The sequence below is a fragment of the Orycteropus afer genome, unplaced genomic scaffold (genome assembly GCF_000298275.1).
Source record: "Orycteropus afer afer isolate SDZICR_OR568_19922 unplaced genomic scaffold, OryAfe1.0 scaffold00002, whole genome shotgun sequence".
Classification (NCBI taxonomy): Eukaryota; Metazoa; Chordata; class Mammalia; order Tubulidentata; family Orycteropodidae; genus Orycteropus; species Orycteropus afer.
In genome coordinates, this window is record NW_006921589.1 from 24298316 (window position 1) to 24320985 (window position 22670).

At 39.6% G+C, this 22670-nt stretch overlaps 1 protein-coding gene across 1 annotated transcript in view; it reads left to right on the forward strand.

The window, feature by feature from the left end:
- PLEKHM3 (pleckstrin homology domain containing M3) overlaps positions 1 to 22670 on the forward strand; it is a 249371-nt gene that overhangs the window by 65475 nt on the left and 161226 nt on the right. Inside the window, exon 3 of the mRNA XM_007934715.2 lies at positions 11638 to 11783. Coding sequence (XP_007932906.1) covers positions 11638 to 11783 — 146 coding nt within the window. The remainder of the gene's footprint in view (positions 1 to 11637; positions 11784 to 22670) is intronic.

The following is a 22670-nucleotide window of genomic DNA, read 5'->3' on the forward strand; positions in this document are numbered from 1 at the left end:
ATGCCAATTGAGTTTGGCGTCCCCTGTGACCATGGTCCCAGGCCCTCAGGATCAACTACTCAGTCGCTGTGGGTAGCTGGCTGTGACCAAGCAGTGACCATAAGCTAGCCCCTTGTCAGTTGTACTATACTCCTGGGGATTCTGATCCTTCACATAAACTTATAGGACCATTGTCTGCCAACCCTATATATGATCTTATAGGGGTTTTTTAAGGGCTAATAAATAATACCTCTCTTTCTCTTCCAAGAGACCAGGAAGATGGAGATTAAAATATCATATGTATTGCTTATAGATACACATTTGTAGTTATGTAATGGACCACTAAATTAGATAGACTTAACCACTTGGTCACATCTGGAGACCCTAAGACCATAGCCTCTTACCACAGCCGACAGAAAACCTGCTCTTTCCAGGTCATACTGAGTATGACATGGTCCTTCTTAACACCAGTCAGATACTTCATTTATCCAGCTCTAAGAAGGGCTACATAAAAGATAAGGAGAGAAACTGGGAATATTGCTCTAGGGAATTCCTTTCACATGGAAATATGAAGGCCAGGCAATAGTTTCCAGTTGTAGGCATCTTGTCTGTATGTGTCTTGCCTACGAAATCTAAATAACTTGATACAAGCAGCTGATCTGTGAATACTAGACATATAGCTAAAAGACTACCCTTGGAGGTGGTCACAAACATGTTTTTAGAGAGACAGAAAGCTTGGAAAGAAGGCATAAGAGAAAATAAGGGAAGAAAGTAGACCAAGGCAGTCCATAAACCTTATAGAACATGAAGAATTTGGCATGGGGTGAAAATGAAGGAATTCAAGTATAGATTTAAAGGAAGCAGATGAAAGTGATCTTTTTCACTTTGAGACTGTTCTTAGTACTACTCAGATCCACTCTCATGACTTTAATTTTATCAAATTGTTGTCATTACTGAAATAACTCACATAGAAATTACTCTAAGAGATGCTGTCAGGTTTTTTTTTTACTGAGGTTTTGGCAAAGAGGAGGAAAGGTTGTGTTTTAAGATACAGTAAAGTTCAAAGAGATGATTTCTCGCAAAATATAGGAAAAGAGAAGCAGGCATTAAGAATAGGGAATGATTTTAGAGAGAAGTCAGAGGAGACCTTGATGGGACACAGTACATGATAGAAGCTACAGCTTGAATGAGGTTGATGTAAGAAAAGACTGCTGAATCCAAGCTGGAAGGTAACATTGTAAATAAGGGAGACAGGTTGGTTTTTGGGTAAACCAAAAATATCATCTGAATTTCTATGCCAATAAGAGGTACTGACCTTTTGAATCAATCATAATAGAGATGTAACTAGGAAATCACCAACAAGACAGTTAGTGGTAGTTTAATGTAATGATAAACACCAGGGAAAATCATTGAACGAAGAACATAATTGGGACATACATTGGATTCTCTGTGAGGCAAAAGGTTCAGAGCACAGCTGGACTAGGGTGAGGCAAGAGGCCCTCACTTTGGGCACAAAATTTAAGAGAACACCAAAAAAACTCAGTAACCAAGATAAATAATATTTTAAAAGTTTAGATCAAAATCAATGCAACAATATATGATGAATAAAATATCAAAACTTTAAATAAAGATGATCTGCAATACTGATTTTTCCTTTTGCCTTGAGCTAGTTCAGAGGAACATTCCAGTAAGACAGTTTATTTAAAAGACATCTTCCCTAAGGCTCTCAATGTGTAAGTACTGAGGAGCACAGTCCAGTATTTGCCTTGCTGCAAGGATGGTGAGGTTGACCTCCCTCCCCTGTTTGAGATTGCAGAGGTACCACATGGGAATCCAATCCTGGTACCACTGTTTAAGATAGAACCGGTAACAGACAGGAAGTAAACTGTAACAAAAGAGCATTGTTCTCACCATCAGCAGCTTTCTAAAATAATCAGTTTAGCTGGGCCCTTTCAGTTTCTGAAGTTGTTTTTCAAGTGATAGATGTTGGCGGGCAAGTATTTCAACAAAAGCCCCAAGCTTGGAGCAGATGCTGCCAGCAGGTAGTCTAGCAGATAGCAGTGCAATGTGGACAGGCCTCTCTTTCATTGTACTTCTTTACTCTAAACTAGCCTAGCACACTGAATCATTTTCTTTAGATAATAAAGTAGAGTTGATGAAAGGGCTTTCCTTCTCCACATAATAGATGGCACATCCATGCCTTGCAGAGGAAAGTGATTAAGTCGGGGCAGTATACCCACTATCACTGAGTTGATTCCGACTCGTAGTGACCTTGTAGGACAGAGTAGGACTGCCCCACACGGTTTCCAAGGCTGGAATCTTTAGGGAAGCAGACTGCCATGTCTTTCTCCTGCAAAATGGTTAGAGGTTCAAACCACCAATCTTTCAATTAGCAGCTGAGCACTTAACCACTGTGCCATTAGGGCTTCTTATGTGGATCTCTTATTCTGCCCTCTTGGCTTTATGCTGTTTCAAGGGTTTTCAACAGTGGAGCTACCGACATTTTGAGTCAGGTTTCTCTTTGTTGTGGGGGCTATCATGTATGTTCTGGCATTTTTAGCAGCATCCTTGGTCCCTACCCACTAGATGCCAGTAGCTCTCCTCCCCCTGTCCCCTACCCTACCCTGACAAACAAAAATGTCTTCAGATATTGCAAATGTCCACTACGGGGCCAAACTCTCCCCTGGTTGCTAGCCACTGTGCTATCAGGAAACAAGACGTACTGACTATGTCTTCTTTTCCTCACTTCTTTATAAAGTAATATGAATGCATGTCGACTGTGGCACAGTGGTTAAGTGATTGGCTGCTAACCAAAAGGTTAGCAGTTGAACCAACCAGCTGCTCCATGGGAGAAAGATGTGACAGTCTGCTTCCATGAAGATTACAGCCTTGGAAACCTATGGGGGGCAGTTCTACTGTGTCCTATAAGGTTGCTGTGAGTTGGACTCGACTAGATAGCAACAGGGTTTTTAAAAATGGTTTATATCTAAGATGTCAGCATCTTAGATTTAAATAAAAGAAGTTGGGTATAGAAGGAACTCCGGTGGCATAGTAATTAAAGCGTTCAGCTGCTAACCAAAAAATGTCTGCAGTTTGAACCCATCAGTCACTCCACTGGAAAAAGATGAAGCAGTCTGCTTTTGTAAAGATTTGTAGCCTTAGAAACCCTCTAGGGCAGTTCTGTTCTGTCCTAAAGGTTGCTATGAGTTGGAATTGACTGGATGGCAGTGGGTTTGGAGTAGGTTATAGAAATAGGAACCTTATCAACCATCATTAAATATCAAACATATCAGATGCTTTCAGTCACAAGTAATAGAAAATCCAATTCAAACTGATTCATACAATAAAGGGAAATTACTCTCATGCAGCTGAGTTTTAGGCATCTGTTCATTCTGTAGCTCATATTTCTGGAACTCTTTTCTTGACTTATACCCTTATGCCCAAAACAAACTTAGAGTTTTCTTTCCTAAATTATCTTCTTCTGATTGATAGCTTTCTTATATAATGGTCATCCAGGCTTAAAACCTTATGAGCGTCTTTGATGGCCCCTTTCCTATGCTCTCCATATTCAAATGTTTGCATTTTATCTCTGTAGTATCTTCTTTTTCTCTTTCTTCCTTCCCACTCCCAAACCCACTGCCTAATCAAGCTCAGACTTGTGCAATAACTTATCAGCTGATTCTCTCCCCCTTTGTTTTATTCTTACCAGTTAATCTTTCCCAAGCCCAGATCACTGCTCTGCTTTCACTAACTCAAAAAACAAAAACAAAACAAACAAAAAAAAAAACCCACTGCCATCAAGTGGATTCCGACTCGTAACGACGACCCAATGCTATAAATCTTTATGGAAGTAGATTACCTCATCTTCATTCCGCTGAGCAGCTGGTGGTTTTTTTTTTTTTTTTTTTTTAATTGTGATTTGGGTGAAAGTTTACAGAGCAAATTCACTTTCCATACAGCAGTTCATATACACTTGATCTCATGACACTGACTACAATTTATCCCAATGCAACAGATCCCCTCCCACTTCCTCCTGATAATTACCTCTTCCCTGTGTCCATCCCTCCATGCACTCCTGCCCCCTGAGCTGTCTCCCTGGGCATAAACAGCCCTTCTTTCTCCCACGATTGTTCTCTCCAAGGAGTGTATCTACCTCAGGTAAATGTTCAACTCATATGCCTGTCTTTTGTGTGGTTGGAATCCACAGATGTGGGTTCAATTCCAGACCTGAAGGGCAGCTAGGGGCCATAGTCTCAGTGGTTCCATCAGGCTCTATCAGACCAGCAAACCTGATCCCTTTTTTATTTTTTCCAAATGATTTTGAGTTTTGCTCCATGTTGTTCTCCCTCCCTATCTAAGATCTTGCGGCGGGTGGTTTTGAACCACTGACCTTCTAGTTAGCAAACAAATACCTTAAGCACTATGCCACCAGAGCTCCTTTCACCAAATCTAGCCCTTCCTATATTTTACTAATTAGTAAGAACTCCTCATCCTGAGCATTCAGGATGTTCTGGCCTTACCTTATTGCTCTAAGCTGTTTTCCCAACACCTTTCTGCACACATTGAGCTTTAGACACCTAGACTACTCAAACTTTTCCAAATAGGCTCCCGTTTTTTTAACTGAAGTGTTTCCTCATATTCCTCTTGTAAAATCTATCTTCTTTATAACCCAGCTCAGGTCTCCTCATGTTTCAGCGGGAGGTCGGCCTTCCTTGACCTCCACAGTCAGTTGTGTTGACTTCCTCTTTTGCTCATCTTTTGCATCTTCTGCTTCCCACCTGGTGTATTTTTGTTCCCCTCCCCCCGTGTCCCTCCCCCCCCCTGACTCACAGGTGATGCTAACACCTGTAAGGTCCTAGGCTGAATTTGTCAGTGAACTAAATGATCTTCTTTTTGTATAAATTGACTGACATATTTTGTCCTTGTCATATTGTCCTTCACAAGGAGACAATTTTTGTAATATAATCCACGGGGAGATCAAAAAAAATAAAACCCACTGCCATCAAGTCGATATCAACTCATAGTGACCCTTTAGGACAGAGTAGAACTGCCCGGTAGGGTTTCCAAGGCTATAAATCTTTACATAAGGAGACTGCCTCATCTTTCTCCAGTGGAGCAGCTAGTGGGTTTGAACTGCCGACATTTTGGTTAGCAACTGAATGCTTTAACTGCTATGCCAACAGATTTACCTTTATAATTGTTTGGCATTGCTCATAAAGTTATTAGCCTCTGCCTCTTATTAGTGGTGCAACCTTGCACAAAATGACTTTGTCACCCTCTGCTTTAGTTTCTTCATCTGTAAAATAAGGATAATCTCTACCTTATAGTATTGATATGAGGATTAAATGAATTAAAATATGTAAAATGCTTGTGACTGTACCTGACATATAGTAAGAAGTAGGTGTTTGTTTATCCATTTTCCTATTAGTTCCATTTTAAAATTCCTTACCATTTCTTGAAAATGGAAAAGAGCTGACAGATCCAGCAGTCAAGTGAGAAAGTCCAGTTGTGGATTGTTAAGAGGAAAACAAGGATGGAAGGAAAAAAAGAAAACAACTAAATTTTAGAGTATTTAAATATACTTGATGCTGAATTTATAACTGTTCATAATTAAACTTCTCTTAGCTTACACTAATATAAATTGTGCTAGTGAAGCATCTTATTGTAAGAAAAATTAAAAGTATCTCAAAAACTAAAATCATGTCTTTGGAAGTGAAAATCTGTGTCACAGATCATTAAATTTACAACTCAAGATAGATATTTAGTAGATAGAAAAGCAGTCAGACTCTCTAGAATGGTGCATATGTTTACTTACTTGCCTTAGCAAAAGTCAAGATTTATTGCCTTTCAAGATAAATTTTGACTAAATATTGACTTTAGGTTCTCAATCATTGTTTACTTGAAAGACCAATAAATCTTGACACTTCTCAACTTGAGCTGGAATCTAAACAGTAGTTACTAATTTATTTCACACCATTTGTAATCTTACTAACATTCCATGAGATTAAACAAATAGCATTATAGAGCTTAGCAAGAATACAAAAAACCTTTGTATTTTACACGTAATTACCTTATGTGTAATTTTCATGTTATTTCTTACTTAAATATAATACTTGTAACACTACTAATACAACATAGAACATAAAAGTCAAAGTTGTCTTTTAAAATATTTTTTATTTAAAAATTAATTGCCTCCCCCCCCAAAAAATCTGACTCACCTAATAACCTAACAGCATGTTAAGCAAAAAAAAAAAAAAAAAAAGCCAAACTCACTGCCATCAAGTTGATTCTGACTCATAGTGACCCCCATTGGGTTTCCGAGGGTATAAATCTTTACAGAAGTAGATCACCCCATCTTTCTTCTGCAGAGCAGCTGGTGAATTTTGAACCGCTGGTTAGCAGCCAAATGCCTTATCCACTGTACTACATGAAGTCCTTTAATAGCTGGTTGGATACTTGAAATTTTAAACCAATTCATATTCAAAATTTTTTTAAATTGTGATTTGGGTGAAAATTTACGGAGCAAATTCACTTTCCATTCACATACACTTTGTCTCATGACATTGACCACAATTTAGCACAATGCAACAGATCCCCTCCCACTTCCTCCCAACAGTTACCTCTTCTCTGTGTCCATCCCTCCATGCACTCCTGCCCCCTGAGCTGTCTCCCTGTGCATAAACAGCCCATCTTTCTCCCATGATTGTTCTCTCCAAGGAGTGTACCTGCTTCAGGTAAATGTTCAACTCATATGCCTGTCCTTTGTGTGGCTGGAAGCCACAGATGTGGGTTCAATTCCAGACCTGAAGGGCAGCTAGGGGCCATAGTCTCAGTGGTTCCACCAATAAACTTGGTCCCCACCTTTTTTTCTTCTCCAAAAGATTTTGAGTTTTGTTCCACATTGTTCTCCCTCTCTATCCAGGATCGCCTACATAGATCCCCCCCTGAGTGGTTGACAGTGATAGCCGGGCACCACCTAGTTCTTCTGATCTCATAGTCTGTATAGGCTGCAGATTGCATGGTGTATCAGTCACTAGGACTAATTGTTTCCATGAATTTTTGGTTTTCTTCATTCTTCTTTGCTCTGGACGAGGAGAGACCCATCGTTGTACCTAGATGGTTGCTTGCAAGCTTTTAAGATCCCAGTCACTACTCGCCAAAGTAGGAGGTGGAACATCAAATTGATTTTTTTAAAAAAATTTTTATAGTGATTTGGGTTAAAGTTTACACAGCAAATTCATTTTCCATACAGTAGTTCATACATAGTTTATTTCATGACATAGACTGCAGTCCCTACAATATAAGAGCTGTCTTCTCACTTCCTCCTTTAGTTACCTCTTCCATGTGTCTTTCTTTCCTATGCATTTCTACCCCCTGTGCTATCCCCCTGTGCTAATTCTGCCCTTCTGTTCTCCCCTGATTGATTTTTCTAAGGAGTGTATCTACTTGGTGTCAATGTTCACCCTATATGCCTGTCTACTGTTTGTCTGGATGCCAAAAGGCTAACTAGGGCCATGGTCTCAGGGGTTTCACCAGCACTCACCTGGCTCTATCAGATTAGTAAGCCTGGTGTTTTTTTTTATGATTTTGAGTTTTGTTCCACATTGTTCTTCCACTCTATCCAGGATTTCCTGTACTGATCCCTTTCCCAGTGGTTGACAGTGATAGCCAAGTACCATCTAGTTCTTCTGGTCTCAGGCCTATATAGGCTGAGTTTTGCATGGTCCACCAGTCCCTTGAACTAATTGTTTCCATGCATCTTTGGTTTTTTCATTCTTCTTTGCTTCAGACAAGGAGAGTCCAATTATTGCATCTAGATGGCTCTTGCAAGCTTTTAAGACCCTAGTCGCTACTCACCAGACTAGGATGCAGAATGGGGTTTTTGTGTATATGTTATGCCAATTGAGTATGAAGTCCCTCACAACCATGGTCCAGAGCCTACAGGTCCAACAACTCATTCCATGAGAGTGGTTGACTGTGGCTAAGAAGTTATCATAACTTTGCCCACTGTTAGTTGTATGTATATAGACATTCTTACAGCATACATAAATACATTCAGATATTGTCTGCCACCTGGATATATGTTCATGGGTATATTCCCTTTTGCCTAGACATATCTGATCCTTCAGCCTGTCTACCCATCTATTTACCTGTAGATAAATGTTTGTTATCACTGATAATGCTGTATTGTATATGTAAAAGTATTTGTCTTTGTTGTCTGTACCTCTTGTGTATATCTCTCTGTCTTCCTTTTCCTTAGTGTTACTGTGTTGGTCACTCAATTTGATATATTGCCTTTCCCATCACCCCAATCAATACTTGTCTCTTACCTATCTCAAGCTGATTTTTTTTTTTTTTTTAAAGAGCCTTGCTCTGATTGTCTTAGTTCTGCAAGTTGTTGTAGTAGTACATGATGACATCTGTCTTGGATAGTTGGTATTTGTGTGTCTCCGTCTTGTTCTCCTCTGTCTGCTTGTCTCTATCTCTAGATGTAATGTGTCTTAAGCACTCACTATGTGCTAGATCTCGGAAGGAAGGTTGGGCAATCCTACTTCTGTAGTGATACTGCCTCGGAACCCAAGGAGGGGTCGCTATGAGTCAGGGCCGACTTGACGGCACATAACAACAACAACAATGTGCTAGATACAGTAATAATGCCTTGCAAGATAACCTTTGCCATACTACTGTGTTGAAAGGTAAATTCTTTAGTTAAACCAAAACCAAACCAAACTCACTGCCATCAACTCATAGCGACCCTCATTGGGTTTCTGAGGCTGTAAATCTTTACAGAAGTAGATCACCCCACCTTCCTTCCACAGAGCGGCTGGTAGGTTTGAACCGCTGACCTGGTTAGCAGCCAAATGCCTTATCCACTATACCACCAGAGCTCTTTAAATTCTTTAGTTAGGTACATTCATTACTCTTGTCCAAGAGAAGCCGTTTCCTTCTGTTATATTCTTAAGAGCATAGCTCTCGTAGCAGCAGCTTCAGTACATTCTACAAGTGCCAGCTTGTGTTGTCATAAATGTATGTTAGCCAAAGTTGAAACTGTTTCCTCCCCAGTGTCATTTGTGCTTTTTAATGCATGTCAGCCCTTTGTGCAGCAGAACTTTATGAGTCAAAGTTTTGGCCAACAATGAGTGATAGTTTCTCATATATAATCTTTCACTACTATAAAAGCCATTTGTAGATGAAAATAAAATGAAGGCCACCAGAATAAAAAATTATTTTCTGTTGAACAGAAATGAATTTCAGCATTACTTTGAAAATAACCAGTCAGTACATTTCTGAATTGTATTTGAATATGTCTGTTCTCTTCCAACCATGAAGTTTCCATCCCCTGAGCAGAGAATTCACCATCAAGGGACTTAAAACCTTATAGGTAAAAATAATTTTGAAGAGTTGCAGTCTTGAGTGAGCCCATAAATTAAACAAAGGGAGCATCAGCAGTGTGGCCTGCTATTCATGGTAGCAATTATAGGCAGTATACAATTCATTTTTCTTGATTTCCTCTTTCATTCCTTTAGTTTCAGTGAGATCCTTGTGAATCCTGTCTGCCTTGTAATAGACAAAATGCAAAGTGAGTGGCATTTATTTTCATGTGTCTGATTCTTCATCCCAATATTTAATGTGTTAATAGATTTTATGACTAAGTAGATGTCTCCCACAGTATTGGTCAGTCTTATCCCAAAGATGTAGATAGAGTAACTTGGATGCTTGAGACAGGAAAAGTTTTAGATAACTTAGCTCTCAATAGGTATTTCTTAGAGTTCTTAGTGTCTTTTACCCTGTCGCCCTTTCCATGACAATTACATAGAATTCCTCAGTCCCACTCATGTTAGCCCTCCCTTACATCTCAGCTCATGCCCTCCAATAGTGGAGGGTCAGGTCTGAGGCCCGGGTTAGTTTTGCTTCCCCTTTCTTTAGTGGATACCAAAGCTACATTGCAAAAATTTCTGCTTCCGTATGTCCAAAAGTTTAAATACTGTACCCATCATAAACAGAACTTTTCAGTTGTATACCAAATGTGACACCTTGTTTTAAAAAGTACATGTTCAACACTTAACTAATCAGTAAGCCAGTGGTTATAGACCATAAGCTAGGAAAACTAAGTTCTTTATGACTTTTTTCCTAAGTCTTATCAAGTAGCAAGTCACTTCTGTTTTTCTTCATTTTGGAAAATCTGGTTTCAAGAGCCTATGATCAAAGTCCAGACCTTCAAGCAACATTTTACACAGTGCTTACCACAGCTCACTGTGTCCTGCCAGGACGCTGGCAGGGGAGGAAGGGAGGGGGGAGAGGGCAGTCCCCTTCCCTGCTCCTGCAGACATTTCTCCATCCACCGTGCTACAAGGGTGAGACCCATCAGCTTTTCTTTTTTTTCTTTCCATGTTTGTAGAGAAAGTGAAAATTTATGCTCTCACTATCTCTTTTCCTCACTTTTATAAGAGTACCTTTTCTTCTTTTCATTTGTCCCTTTTCTTTTCTCAAAATGTGTCTTTCCAGATACAGAATATTAGATTTAGCAAATTAAGTAAAAGCTTCATTTTAGAGATGGAAAAGGGAGACGTGACTAATCCACATTTAGAAAGCATGAGGCTGGCTTCTTAGTGAGAGATTCACTGGGATCCAGTCATGGTTCTCTGTTACAGATTTTCCAGCTGCCCACTCGAGGAAGGAGGGCTGCAGTTGGTAGCCATGAGGTGGAGAGAAGGTGGTTGGCTTCTCCACAAGAGCTCACTTTGAGAACCCCACACCGCAGCCAACCGAGCTAACGAAGTGCACTTTTTAGAAGAAAGACGATGCAGTTGTGGAGAATTCTGCCAAAATTTCTGCTTCAGCACCCAGCAACAGATTCTGTTGCGTGTCTTTAGTAAAAACCACTTGCGTACACACAGCAAATAGGATTTTGGTTAAATGGTGACATTTGTTTCCAAAAGTATATCAGAGGGGAAGCTAAGCTCTTCAGAGCATGTGTTCATTAAAGATTTGAAGTGGGGTGGGAAGTAATGAAAAAAAAAAAAGGCCAGTGGGTTCTCTTGTGTGATAGGTTTTTGTTCCTAGGAATTGAATACATTCTCTGAAAAGTTTCAAAAAGAGACTGGAAAGAATATATTTGCTTTGATCCAACATGTGGAGTGTTCCCTACTACAAATGCCCTTTAATTCAGAAGCACTGTTGAAAACTCTGTTTGAAAGTACATAAAAATATAATATGTAAATAAGTTCTAATTAGTTATTCCAATTAATTATTTTTTATGTCTATTTCATGGCTCTATTTTTCTGCCCATAATGTAGCCTGTCAGAGTCCAGCTTTGGCTCCTTCCAAAAAACGTCTTTTTGTAACAGTCATTAGTAAGAAAACACATTTTTTCTCTTGTTGAAAACCTCACAATGATAAATTGAAATCCCAGATTGTGTATCTTTATGGGGAATTGTTTCAGACATTTTCACTCCATGATTTACTAGTATGACATTAAAGAAGGAAATAGTGCAGTTAATTGAGAGAGTGGATGTTTCCTTCTTCAAATAAATAGCACTGGTGTTTTTTAGAAAATGAATCTACATCAGACTTCTGCTTAACTTGAAGGTTGTATAGCCTTACTCAGTGGTGTTAAAATTACAAAAATCATAGACTCTTTTCTCTTGCCTTGAACAGGTTGCCAGCGACCCATAGGGCTCTCCAATGGGAAAGCTAAGGTGTGCAGTTACAGTGGATGGTACTACTGCAGCAGCTGCCATGTAGACGACAGTTTTCTTATCCCGGCGCGCATAGTCCACAACTGGGATACTTCGAAATATAAGGTAGGTATAAAAATTGAGTTTACTTAATAATTGCAACTCAGGTATTCACGTACTGTCAGGGAGATTATAAAGATAATTGTATAATACAGTTTGAAGCAAAGTTGATTGGGCTGTCTCATAAAAGCTGCAAGGCCTTGTCTGATACTTCTTAAATGTCATCTCACAGTTTAAAGGCTTCCTAATTATGATTCTTATTAAATTCCTATTTAAAAATAATATACAGCAGTTTTTACTTCTGGGCCTTGATGATTAACTGTTAGCAGTAAGAGAGAAATCTGATAGAGAGAAACCTCTTTTGTTACTTTTCAATTAGATATCATCTCCAATATCACAATAATAAGAGAAGATAAAACTTGGAAAATAATGCATGCCTGAATGTGCTAGTGATCTTTGAAAGAGAGGATTTATGTAATCCAAGGTATTTATTATAGTAAAGTAGCACTTCTATTCATGTGAAAGTCAGCCTTCTAGCAAATCCAGCCCTCTGAAGTTGGAACCATGAGAGAAGCTATGAACACTTCTGGGTGGGAACCTATAACCAAGGAACAATGCTCTGAGCCACCCTCAGGTCTTCATGCAGACTCTTATTTATAAAATAAGAGATTGAATAAGGGTACATGCTAAAAGCTTTGCAAAGTAGCTGCTACCAGCCAAGGAGGACATCCAAGAGCTACAAAAAGCAGACTGGGTAGCTATAAAAACACAAGTTAGTGGAAGGGAAGAGGGAGATTGAGCATTGGCACATTCCAACATAAGAGGGTAGAGAGAAGAGGAGGAACTGACAAAGGAGACAAGAAGGAGTGGCCACTGAGGTAGAAGGAAATCAGGTGTCTGACAAGCCAAGTTAAGAAAAATTTTCCAAGTCAATTGTAGCAAATGCTGAGAAGTCAAATAGGATGAGGACTGAAAATTGACCATTAGATTTAGGAATGTGGAGGTAATTAATGACGTTAAAGAGAGCAGTTTGAATGGAACAATGAGAGCAAAGGTCTGATTGGAGTGGGTTTAACATAGAATAGGACAGAAATGAGAGGCAAGAAGAGACAACTCTTTTGAGAAGTTTTGCTATAAAGGGAAGGAGAGAAATGGACAATAACAGGGGAATGAGATCAAGTTAGATTAGATTTTTTTTAATAGAATATGTAACGCATGTTTCGTATGTTGATAGGGAATATCCAGGAGAGAGGGGAGAATTGCTAAATGATGTAGATGAGAGGGATGGGCTCTTGTAGACAAATTGGAAGGTTGCCCTTTTCTTACAGAATGGAATAAGAGGAAAGTAGAGTGTATGGACACAGATGATAGTAGGTAGGTAGTTGTGATGGGAGTTTATGGAAGTTCTCTTCTGTTTGCTTCAGTTGTTAGGTGCCATTGAGTCAGCTCTGACTCATAGAGACCCTATGCACGATGGAACAAAAACAAAAGTCCTGCACCAGCCTCACAGAACTTCTTTTACTGGAGCCCATTGTTGCAGCCACTGTGTCAATCCATCTCCTTGAGGGTCTTTCCCTTTTTCACTGACCCTCCACTTTACTAAGCATGATATCCTTCTCCAGGAAATGGTCCCTTCTGGCAACATGACCAAAATAAGTGAGACGAAATCTGGCCATTCTCCCTTCCAAGGAGCATTCCAGCTGCACTTCTTCCAGGACAGATTTGTTAGTTCTTCTGACAGTCCATGGTACTTTCAGTATTCTTGGCCTACACCACAACTCAAAAACATCAACTCTTCTTTGGTCTTCCATATTCATTGCCCAGCTTTCACATGCATATGAGGTGATTGAAAACATCATGTCTTGTGTTAGGTGCACGTTAGTCTTCAAAGCGACATCTTTGCTCTTCAGCACTTTAAAGAAGTCTTTTGCAGAAGGTTTGCCCAGTGAAATACGTCGTCTGATTTCTTCATTGCTGCTTACATTGGTGTTGATTGTGGAAGCAAGCAATATGAAATCTTTGACAACTTCAATCTTTTCTCCATTTATTGCGATGCTGCTCATTGGCCCAGTTGTGAGGATTTGCGTTTTTTCTTTATGTTGAGGTGTAATCCATACTGTAGACTGTAGTCTTTAATCTTCATCAGTAAGTGCTTCAAGTCATCTTCACTTTCAGGAAGCAAGGTTGTGTCGTCTGCATATCGCAGGTTGTTAATGAGTCTTCCTCCAATCCTGATGCTGAGTTATTTTTCCTATAGTCCAAGTTCTTGCATTATTTGCTCAGCATACAGATTGAGTAAGCGTGGTGAGAGGATACAACCCTGACACTCTCCCTTCCTGATTTTAAACCATGCAGTGTCCCCTTGTTCTGTTCAAATGATGTCCTCCTTATCTATATACAATTTCCCCATGAGTACAATTAAATGTTCTGGAATTCCCATTCTTCTCAATGTTATCCATAATTTGTTACGATCCACACAATCGAATGCTTTTGCATACTCAATAAAACACAAGTAAACATCTTTCTGGTATTCTTTGCTTTGAGCCAAGATCCGTCCGACATGAGCAATGATGTCCCTTGTTACTCATCCCCTTCTGAATCGAGCTTGCATTTCTGGAAGTTCCCTGTCAATATACTGCTGCAACTATTTTTGAATTATCTGCAGCAAGATTTTACTTTTGTGTTATTTCAGTAGCTTTCATCAAATTCTTTTATTTTAGCATTTGTGATCCTAAAGAGATTAAAAACCTAGCTTCAGTCAGTCTGGGGAATACCTTACCTCTTTATAGAGAAAACAGGGATCATTTTACCAACTTACCTACAAACTCATCTATAGCCACACTCATTCTCACTGTTTTCTTTCCGACTGCAGGAGAAATATCACTTCGAAAGGTTTATTTGTTCTACTTCTTCTCATGATCTTAACTCCCCTCTTCTCCACCAGAGTTTTGCCAAATCTAGTTGACTCTTGTCAGTTCTTATTCTACTGGACTTTGGGATGTAGTATATGACCAGATGGACTAGACTTTCCTTGAATTCTCCTACCTTAACTTTGATGACACAACCCCTGATTCTTTTCCCACTTCAAATTCTTCCTCCTCAATCACTTTCTCTGACTCCTTGTCCTACCTAAACCTTTATGTTGGGGTTCCCTGAAGTTCCATTCCTTTTCATACTTTATGCTTTTTCTGTTGGATCATCTCCCTCCCTGCTGTGATTTTAACTACCAGGACTCCTGTACAGATGATTCCCACTGTTATCTACAGCTTCAGTTTTGTTGCTGACATTGAGATCTGTCTATTGTATTGCCTAATGGGCATGTCAACTCTAGTCTTCACCGAGTGCTCTTCAAGAGACATGTATTGTTGTTTGTTGCCACCGAGTCCATTCTGGCCCATAGCAACCCCATGGATGCAGAGTAGAACTGCTCTTTCGACTTTTCAAAGCTATGACTTTTCAGAAGCAAATTTCTAGGTCTGTCTTCTGAGGTGCCTCTGGGTAGTTTCAAACTGCCAGCCTTCTGGCTATTAGTCAGGCATTTAACAGTTTGTGCTACCCAGGGGCACCTGTAGATTGGCTAGATACATTCTATAATGTTTCTGCCCTTGTGTGAACAAGATAGAAGAATTTGGCAAATCCAAGAATAGAACCTCCACTGGAGTGGCACTCTAGACTTACGATGCTGACCTGGTCCAATTTCTTGCTGCATAATAGAATTGTTTCCTAATCTGACTAGAAATCTTGTCCTTTTTGGATGGCCTACTATTTCAAGAAAATCCTCATATCATCCTAGGTAAATTTCTTACTCTGTCATAGTCTTAATTTTTTCAGCTTTAGGATGGAGATAAAAATAGTACTTACTGACTGTTTAATGTTGCTATTTGCTTAACAAATGAATGATTTGAAGAAAGCACTGGCACAGTGTCTGGCACATAACACACACTCAGTTAAGGACAAGTGTTGCTATAATTGTATACAAGATAAATGCAAATCCATCAGTCTGACATACAAGTCCTTTTTTGATCTCTGCCTGCTTTTCTAAGGAGCCCTGGTGGCTCAGTGATTAAGCTCTTGGCTGCTAACTGTAAGGTCGGAGATTTGAACCCACCAGAAAGATGTGGCAGTGTCCTTCCATAAAGAATACAGCTTTGGAAATCCTACAGGACAGTTGTACTCTTTCCTATAAGGCCACTATGAATCAACTCAGTGGCAATGAGATAGATAGGCGGCCTGCCTTTCTAGCACCTTTGCTCACTGACCCCCACACCTCTCTTGCTTCATGAAGAGTTTCTATTTTCTATACCCTAGTCATGCCGTGCTGTTTCACTCCTCTTGCCTTCCTCTTTCCCTCACTCTGTATGGCAAATCCTAAAACCCAGCTTAACCTTCTTCACTTCCTCTTCTGATTCTTTCTTTCCTCTACCAGACAGAGTTATCATCCGCTCCTCTGTGTCTTGTACTGACACTGTAAATAGAGGCTATAAATATTTGTCATGTGTATATTAGAGAAAAACATATTTAGAGGGAAAGCACACTCGCTGAGTTTGGTTTGAATGGTTTAGTTGAATCTGCTTGGAGCAGAGCTTTACTGGCTACAAGAGGTGCATGGGGAGCAAGTGAGTGAGGCTGCCCAGCCCTGTAATCTGGGGAGAGCTGGAACTGGTGGGGCACGCCAACAGAATGCATGCCAATTAGTGGAGCTAAAGCAGAAAATGTAGCTCTGAATGAGAAAAATGAAAAAGTCAAGTAATGTTTATTAAGACTTAAAATGGAAGAGGAGATCCAGGTCTGTTTGCAATGAGTTCTAAGAGCCACTGAAACCATCAATTTAGCCATCACTGACATTTGTAATCTTTCTATAAAGCAGACATGTGGTGGTGGTCATACAAGTAACGAGGTTTGATTGTGAGAGGAGAAGGAGTTGATTGATGATTTTAGGTACACTCACTTTATCTGTGTGGCACATGAAGAAAATCTCCTTTGGCAGGCTGTTCCTTCCCAAGTTCTCGGTGGGCCAGGAATGATTTTAAAGACAAAAATAGAGCTGGTCAGTTTTATCTGATCATCTCTCACTGGCATTAAGTAACTGTATTCCATTTGGTTCAGTGTCTGTCTGTCTTTGCTCAGACCCTAGGATTTAACTCAGTGCTTTTAATTGTGAGAATCAATTCAGACCTATCAATTTCCAAGACCAGACATCATTCTATTAGATCTGCCTGCTGACCTTAATAGCAAGTACGTGACTGGCTTGAATATCCATTTAACAGAGTGAAAAAAATGGTTTTGCAGAGCAGAGTGAAATCTATCCTCTTAAGCATTTCCTTGTCTGTCTGCTGGAGTAATAATAATCCTAATTATTTTTAAAGCAGGATTTCATCTCTTTTCCGGTGTACATCTTGCAGATTGAATCGAGCTGCAGGATTACCCAGCCACTAAACCCTATCCTCAAATTCTATAGCCATTTTCTAATGAAATTCTCTTTGAAGGAAACTTACCCCTCACCCCTGATTCAAAAAATCAAGATGACAAAGAGGTGGTAGGAAACGCAAATTTAGCCTCAGCTCATCCTCCGTAGTTCCGTTTGGTTGTGGTTTTTTTTTTTTTTTCCTTGTATCCTAGGCTGAATATTCACATTCCAATTAGCTAGGGGTTTTCCATGTTACAGAAACCATTTCCTGTCTCCACATTTTTGAGAGACATTTAAGGCAAACTCTGTTGCCCTTGCATAGCTGGAAAATACCTAGTTGATGGGGAAAGCCACTTGATCAGAGTTACTTAGAGATTTCAAGAACAAGTTTTAATAGAACTTAAGTTCTCCTAATTCTTTGTCCATTTACCCATAGTACCTGTTTTAACAGGAACAAGAAGTATTATGGTTAAGGTTGATTTTATTAAGAACTTGGTCAGGATTTTTCACAATCGGAATGAGAAAAAGTACTGGAAGTAAGTGATGAGTGGTTATTTTTGTGGTAAGATTTGGGGGGATATTTTTTTTTCTCCTGATTTTTTTTGTTTTCCAAATTTTCAATTTAAATTTTAAGTAAAATAGAATTGGCCTTATTGACATGGATGGAGGAAAGCTTTCAGGACTATTTGCTCACGTGGAACAATGCAAAATGAGAAAAAAAAAAAAAACAGGTGTGAGCATTCATTAATGATCAGAACATTGAATGTAGAAAGTATGAATCTAGGAAAATTAAAAGTAATCAAAAATGAAATGGAACCCGTAATGATCAATATGTTAGGCATTTGTGAGCTGAAATGACTGGTATTGGCCATTTTGAATCAGCTGTTTATAAGTCTACTATGCCAGGAATGACAAATTGAAGAGGAATGGTGTCACATTCTTCATCAAAAGTTATATTTCGAGATCTATCCTGAAGTACAACACTGTCAGAGATAAAATAATATCCATATGCTTACAAGAAAGACCAGGTGAAATGATTGTTATTCAAATTTACACACCAACTGCTAATGCCAAGCATTAAAAACAGTTGCAGCAGTACGTTGACAGGGAACTTCCAGAAAATGCAAGCTGTATCCAGAAGAGGAATAAGGGATATCATTGCTGATGTCAGATGTATCTTGGATGAAAGCAAAAACTACCAGAAAGATGATTACTGTGTTTTATTGACTATGCAAAAGCATTTGACTGTGTGGATCATAGCAAATTATGGATAATATTGAGAAGAATGGGATTTCAGAACACTTAATTACACTCATGAGGAACGTGTACATAGACCAGGAGGCTGTACTTCAGACAGAACTAGGGAATACTGCATGGAAGGTTGTGCATCAGAGTTGTATCTTTTCACCATACTTATTAAATCTGCATGCTGAGTAAATAATCTGAGAACCTGGGCTATATGAAGAAGAACAGGGCATCAGGATTGGAGGAAGAACTATTAATAACCTGTGATATATAGATAACACAATCTTGCTTGCTGAAAATGAAGACAACTTGAAGCACTTACTGATGAAGATCACATACTACAGTCTTCAGTATGGATTACATCCAACATAAAGAAAACAAAAATTCTCACAACTGGGCCAAGAAGAAAAATCACAATAAATGGGGAAGTGATTGAAGTCATCAGGGATTTCATTTTACTTTGATTCACAATCAACACCCATGGAAGCAGTAGTCAAGAAATCAGACATTGTATTGCCCTGGGCAAATCTGTTGCAAAAGACCTCTTTAAAGTATTGAGAAGCAAAGATGTCACTTTGAAGACTAAGGTGGGCCCAAACCAAGCCATGGTTATTTTCAGTCACCTCATATGCATGTGAAAGCTGGACAATAAATAAAAAAGACCAAAGAAGAGTTGATGCTTTTGAATTGTGGTTTTAGCGGAGAATGCTGAAGGTACCGCAGACTGCCAGAAGATAGAAGAAATTTGTCCTGGAAGAAGTGCAGCTGGAATGCTCCTTGGAAGTGAGAATAGCCAGACTTTGTTTCACTTATTTTGGTCATGTTGACAGCTGGGACCATTCCCTGGGGAAGGATGTCATGCTTGGTAAAGTAGAGGGTAAGCAGAGGAGAAGACTCTCAAGGAGATGGATTGACACAGTGGCTGCAGTGATGGGCTCAGGCATAGCAAGGCTGTGAGGCTGGTGCAGAATTGGGCAGCATTTCGTTCTGTTGCACATAGGGTCACTGTGAGTCGGAGCTGACTCGACAACACCTAACAACAACGACACTAATGCCAAAGATGAAAAAGTTGAAGACTTTTACCAACTTCTGCAGTCTCGAATAAATATTCAATCAAGATGCATTGATAATTACTGGTGATTAGAATATGAAAGTTGGAAAGAAGAAGGATGAGTAGATGGAAAATATGGCCTTGGTGATAGAAATGATGCTGCAGTCACATGGTGGAATTTTGTTAAGACCAATGACTTTTCTTTGGAAATACCTTTTCTCAACAACATAAAGAGCAACTATACACATAGACATTACCACACGGAATTCACAGAAATCAAATCAACTGTTGTTGTAGGTGCCTTCGGTTCGGTTCTGAGTCATAGTGGCCCTGTGCACAAGAGAACGAAACACTGCCTGGTCCTGTTCCATCCTCACAGTTGTTGCAATGCTTCTGCTCATTGTTGCAGCCACTGTGTCAATCCATCTTGATGAGAGGCTTCCACTTTTTCTCTGACCCTCTAATTTACCAAGCATAATATCTTCTTCAGGGACTATTGCCTTCTGACAGTATGGCCAAAGTACATGAGATGAAGTCTAGCTATTCTTGCTTCTAAGGAGCATTCCAGCTGTATCTCTTCCAAGGAAGATTTGTTTGTTCATCTGGTAGTCCATGGTATTTTCAATATTCTTTGCCAGCATCTCAACTCAAAGGCATCAGTTCTTCTTTGGTCTTCCTTATTCATTGTCCAGCTTTCACATGCATATAAGGCTATAGAAAAGGCCATGGCTTGGGTCAGGTGCACTTTAGTCTTCAAAGTGACATCTTTGCTTCTTAACACTTTAAAGTGGTCTTTTGCAGCAGACTTGTCTAGTGCATTACATGATCTGATTTCTTGACTACTGCTTCCATGGGCATTAATTGTGGATCCAAGTGAAATGAAATCCCTGACAACTTCAATCTTTTCTCTGGTTATCATGATGTTGCTTATTGGTCCACTTGTGATGATTTTGGTTTTCTTTATGTTGATATGTATTCCATAGTAGTCTCTGATCTTCATCAGTAAATGCTTTGAATCATGTTGACTTCAACAAGCAAGGTGTGTATCTGCACATCACAGGTTGTTAATGAGTCTACCTCCAATCTTGATGATGCGTTCTTTTGCATATATTCCAGCTTCTCACATTATTTTCCCAGTATACAGATGAATTACATATGGTGAAATGATGCAACCTTGATCCACACCTTTCCTAATTTTAAACCATGTTGTATCCCCTAGTTCTGTTCAAACAGCCTCTTGTTCTATGTACAGGTTCTGCATGAGAAAAAATAAGGTTTCTGGAATTCCCATTCTTCACATTGTTACCCATAGTTTATTATGATCCACACAGCCAAATGCCTTTGCATAATCAATAAAACACAAGTAAACATCTTTCTGGTATTCTTTGCTTTCATCCAAGGTCTATCTGACATAAGCAGTGATATCCTGCTTTCCATGCCTTGAATTTCTGGCAGTTCCCTGTTAATATATTGATGCAACAGTTTTTGAATGATCTTCACCAAAATTTTACTTATGTGTGATAGTAACGATACAAGTAGATAATTTCCACATTCTGTTGTATTGCCTTTCTTTGGAATGCACACATATGGATCTCTTCCAGTCAGGTGGCCAGGTTGCTGTCTTCCGTATTTCCTGGCATAAATGAGTGAGTGCATCCAGTGCTGCATCCATTTGTTGAAGCATTCAGTAGGTATTCCATCAATTCTTGGATTCTTGTTTTTTGTCAATTCCTTCAGTGCATCTTGGACTTCTTCCTTCAATATACTAGAAAATAATAGCAGAGCTTACCAGAAAGATGTTTACCTGTGTTTTATTGACTATGCAAAGACATTTGACTATGTGGATCATAACAAATTATGGATAAAATTGTGAAGAATAGGAATTCCAGAACACTTAATTGTGCTCATGCAGAACCTGTACGCAGACCAAGAGGTAGTTGTTCAGAACAAAAGGGTACTGAATGTTTTAAAATCAGGAAAGGTGTATATCAGGGTTGTATCCTTTCACCATACTTATTCAATCTGTATGCTGAGTAAATAACATGAGAAACTGGACTATATGAAAAATAAGATGGATTAGAGGAAGACTTATTAACATCCTGTGATGTCGAAATGACATATAGCCTTGCCTGATGAAAGCAGAAGAGTTGAAGCTCTTACAGATGAAGATCAAATACTACAGCCTTTGGTGTAGATTACACCTCAACATAAAGAAAGCAAAAATCCTCACAACTGGACCAATAAACATCATTGTCATAAAAGGAGAAAAGATTGATGTTGTCCAGGGTCTCATTTTACTTAGATCCACAATCAACACCCATGGAAGCAGTAGTCATGGAATCAAATGACGCATTGTATTGGGCCAATCAGCTGCAGAAGAACTCTTTAAAGTGTTACAAAAGCAAATATGTCGGGTGTTCCAGCAAGATGGTGGACTAGGCAGAAGGACTGCACAGACGCTTTTCAACAAAGAAAAGGGAAACCAATTAACACAGACATAGAAGATAATCTTGGACCCCTGAGCCTTGAAGGGAAGGATACAAAAGTGGACTAAACCCCAACTAACAGAAGAATTTGTGTGAAAATACCAAAAAAGGAGACACACGGAGTTGTAGTCTGGCAGCGGCCTGAGCAACCCTGACGGCACAGACGACAGGGCTTGGAGATTCCCGAGTGGTGGTTGGACCTAAGAATTAACCCAAAAATCACCCTGCTAGCCAGGGACTGCATGGAAGACTGTGCACAGTGGCTGAGGAAAAAATGGAGACGGTGAAGAGAAAGGTGGGCTGAGCTGAGGACTTTTGCCGGTCTGGAGGGTGCCGTCCTTTTGTAGGTTTAAAAAGTGGCCTGACTATTTTGGATATTGAAAGAGACAGTGCTCTTGCAGATTCCTGTGGTGGTAGGATTTAAGAACTAACCTAAAAATCACCCTGCTAGCCAGGGACTGCACGGAGGACTGTGCACGGTGGCTGGGGAACAAACGGACAAGGTGAAGAGAAAGGTGGGCTGAGCTGTGGATTTTGCCAGTCTGGAGGGCGCCACCATTTTGTAGGTTTAAAAAGCGGCTTGACTATTTTGGATATTCAAAGAGATAGCACTCTCGCAGATTTCTGGGGCTTAAGAACATGTTCTGCTTTCTAGCAACCCCAAGGACACTCGGGGCCTGCAAGGCTGAAAAGGTACGACATTCTTCTTGTTGCTACACCCTACACCCGCTTGGTGAACGGAGGTGTGGCCATCCCCACTCCCA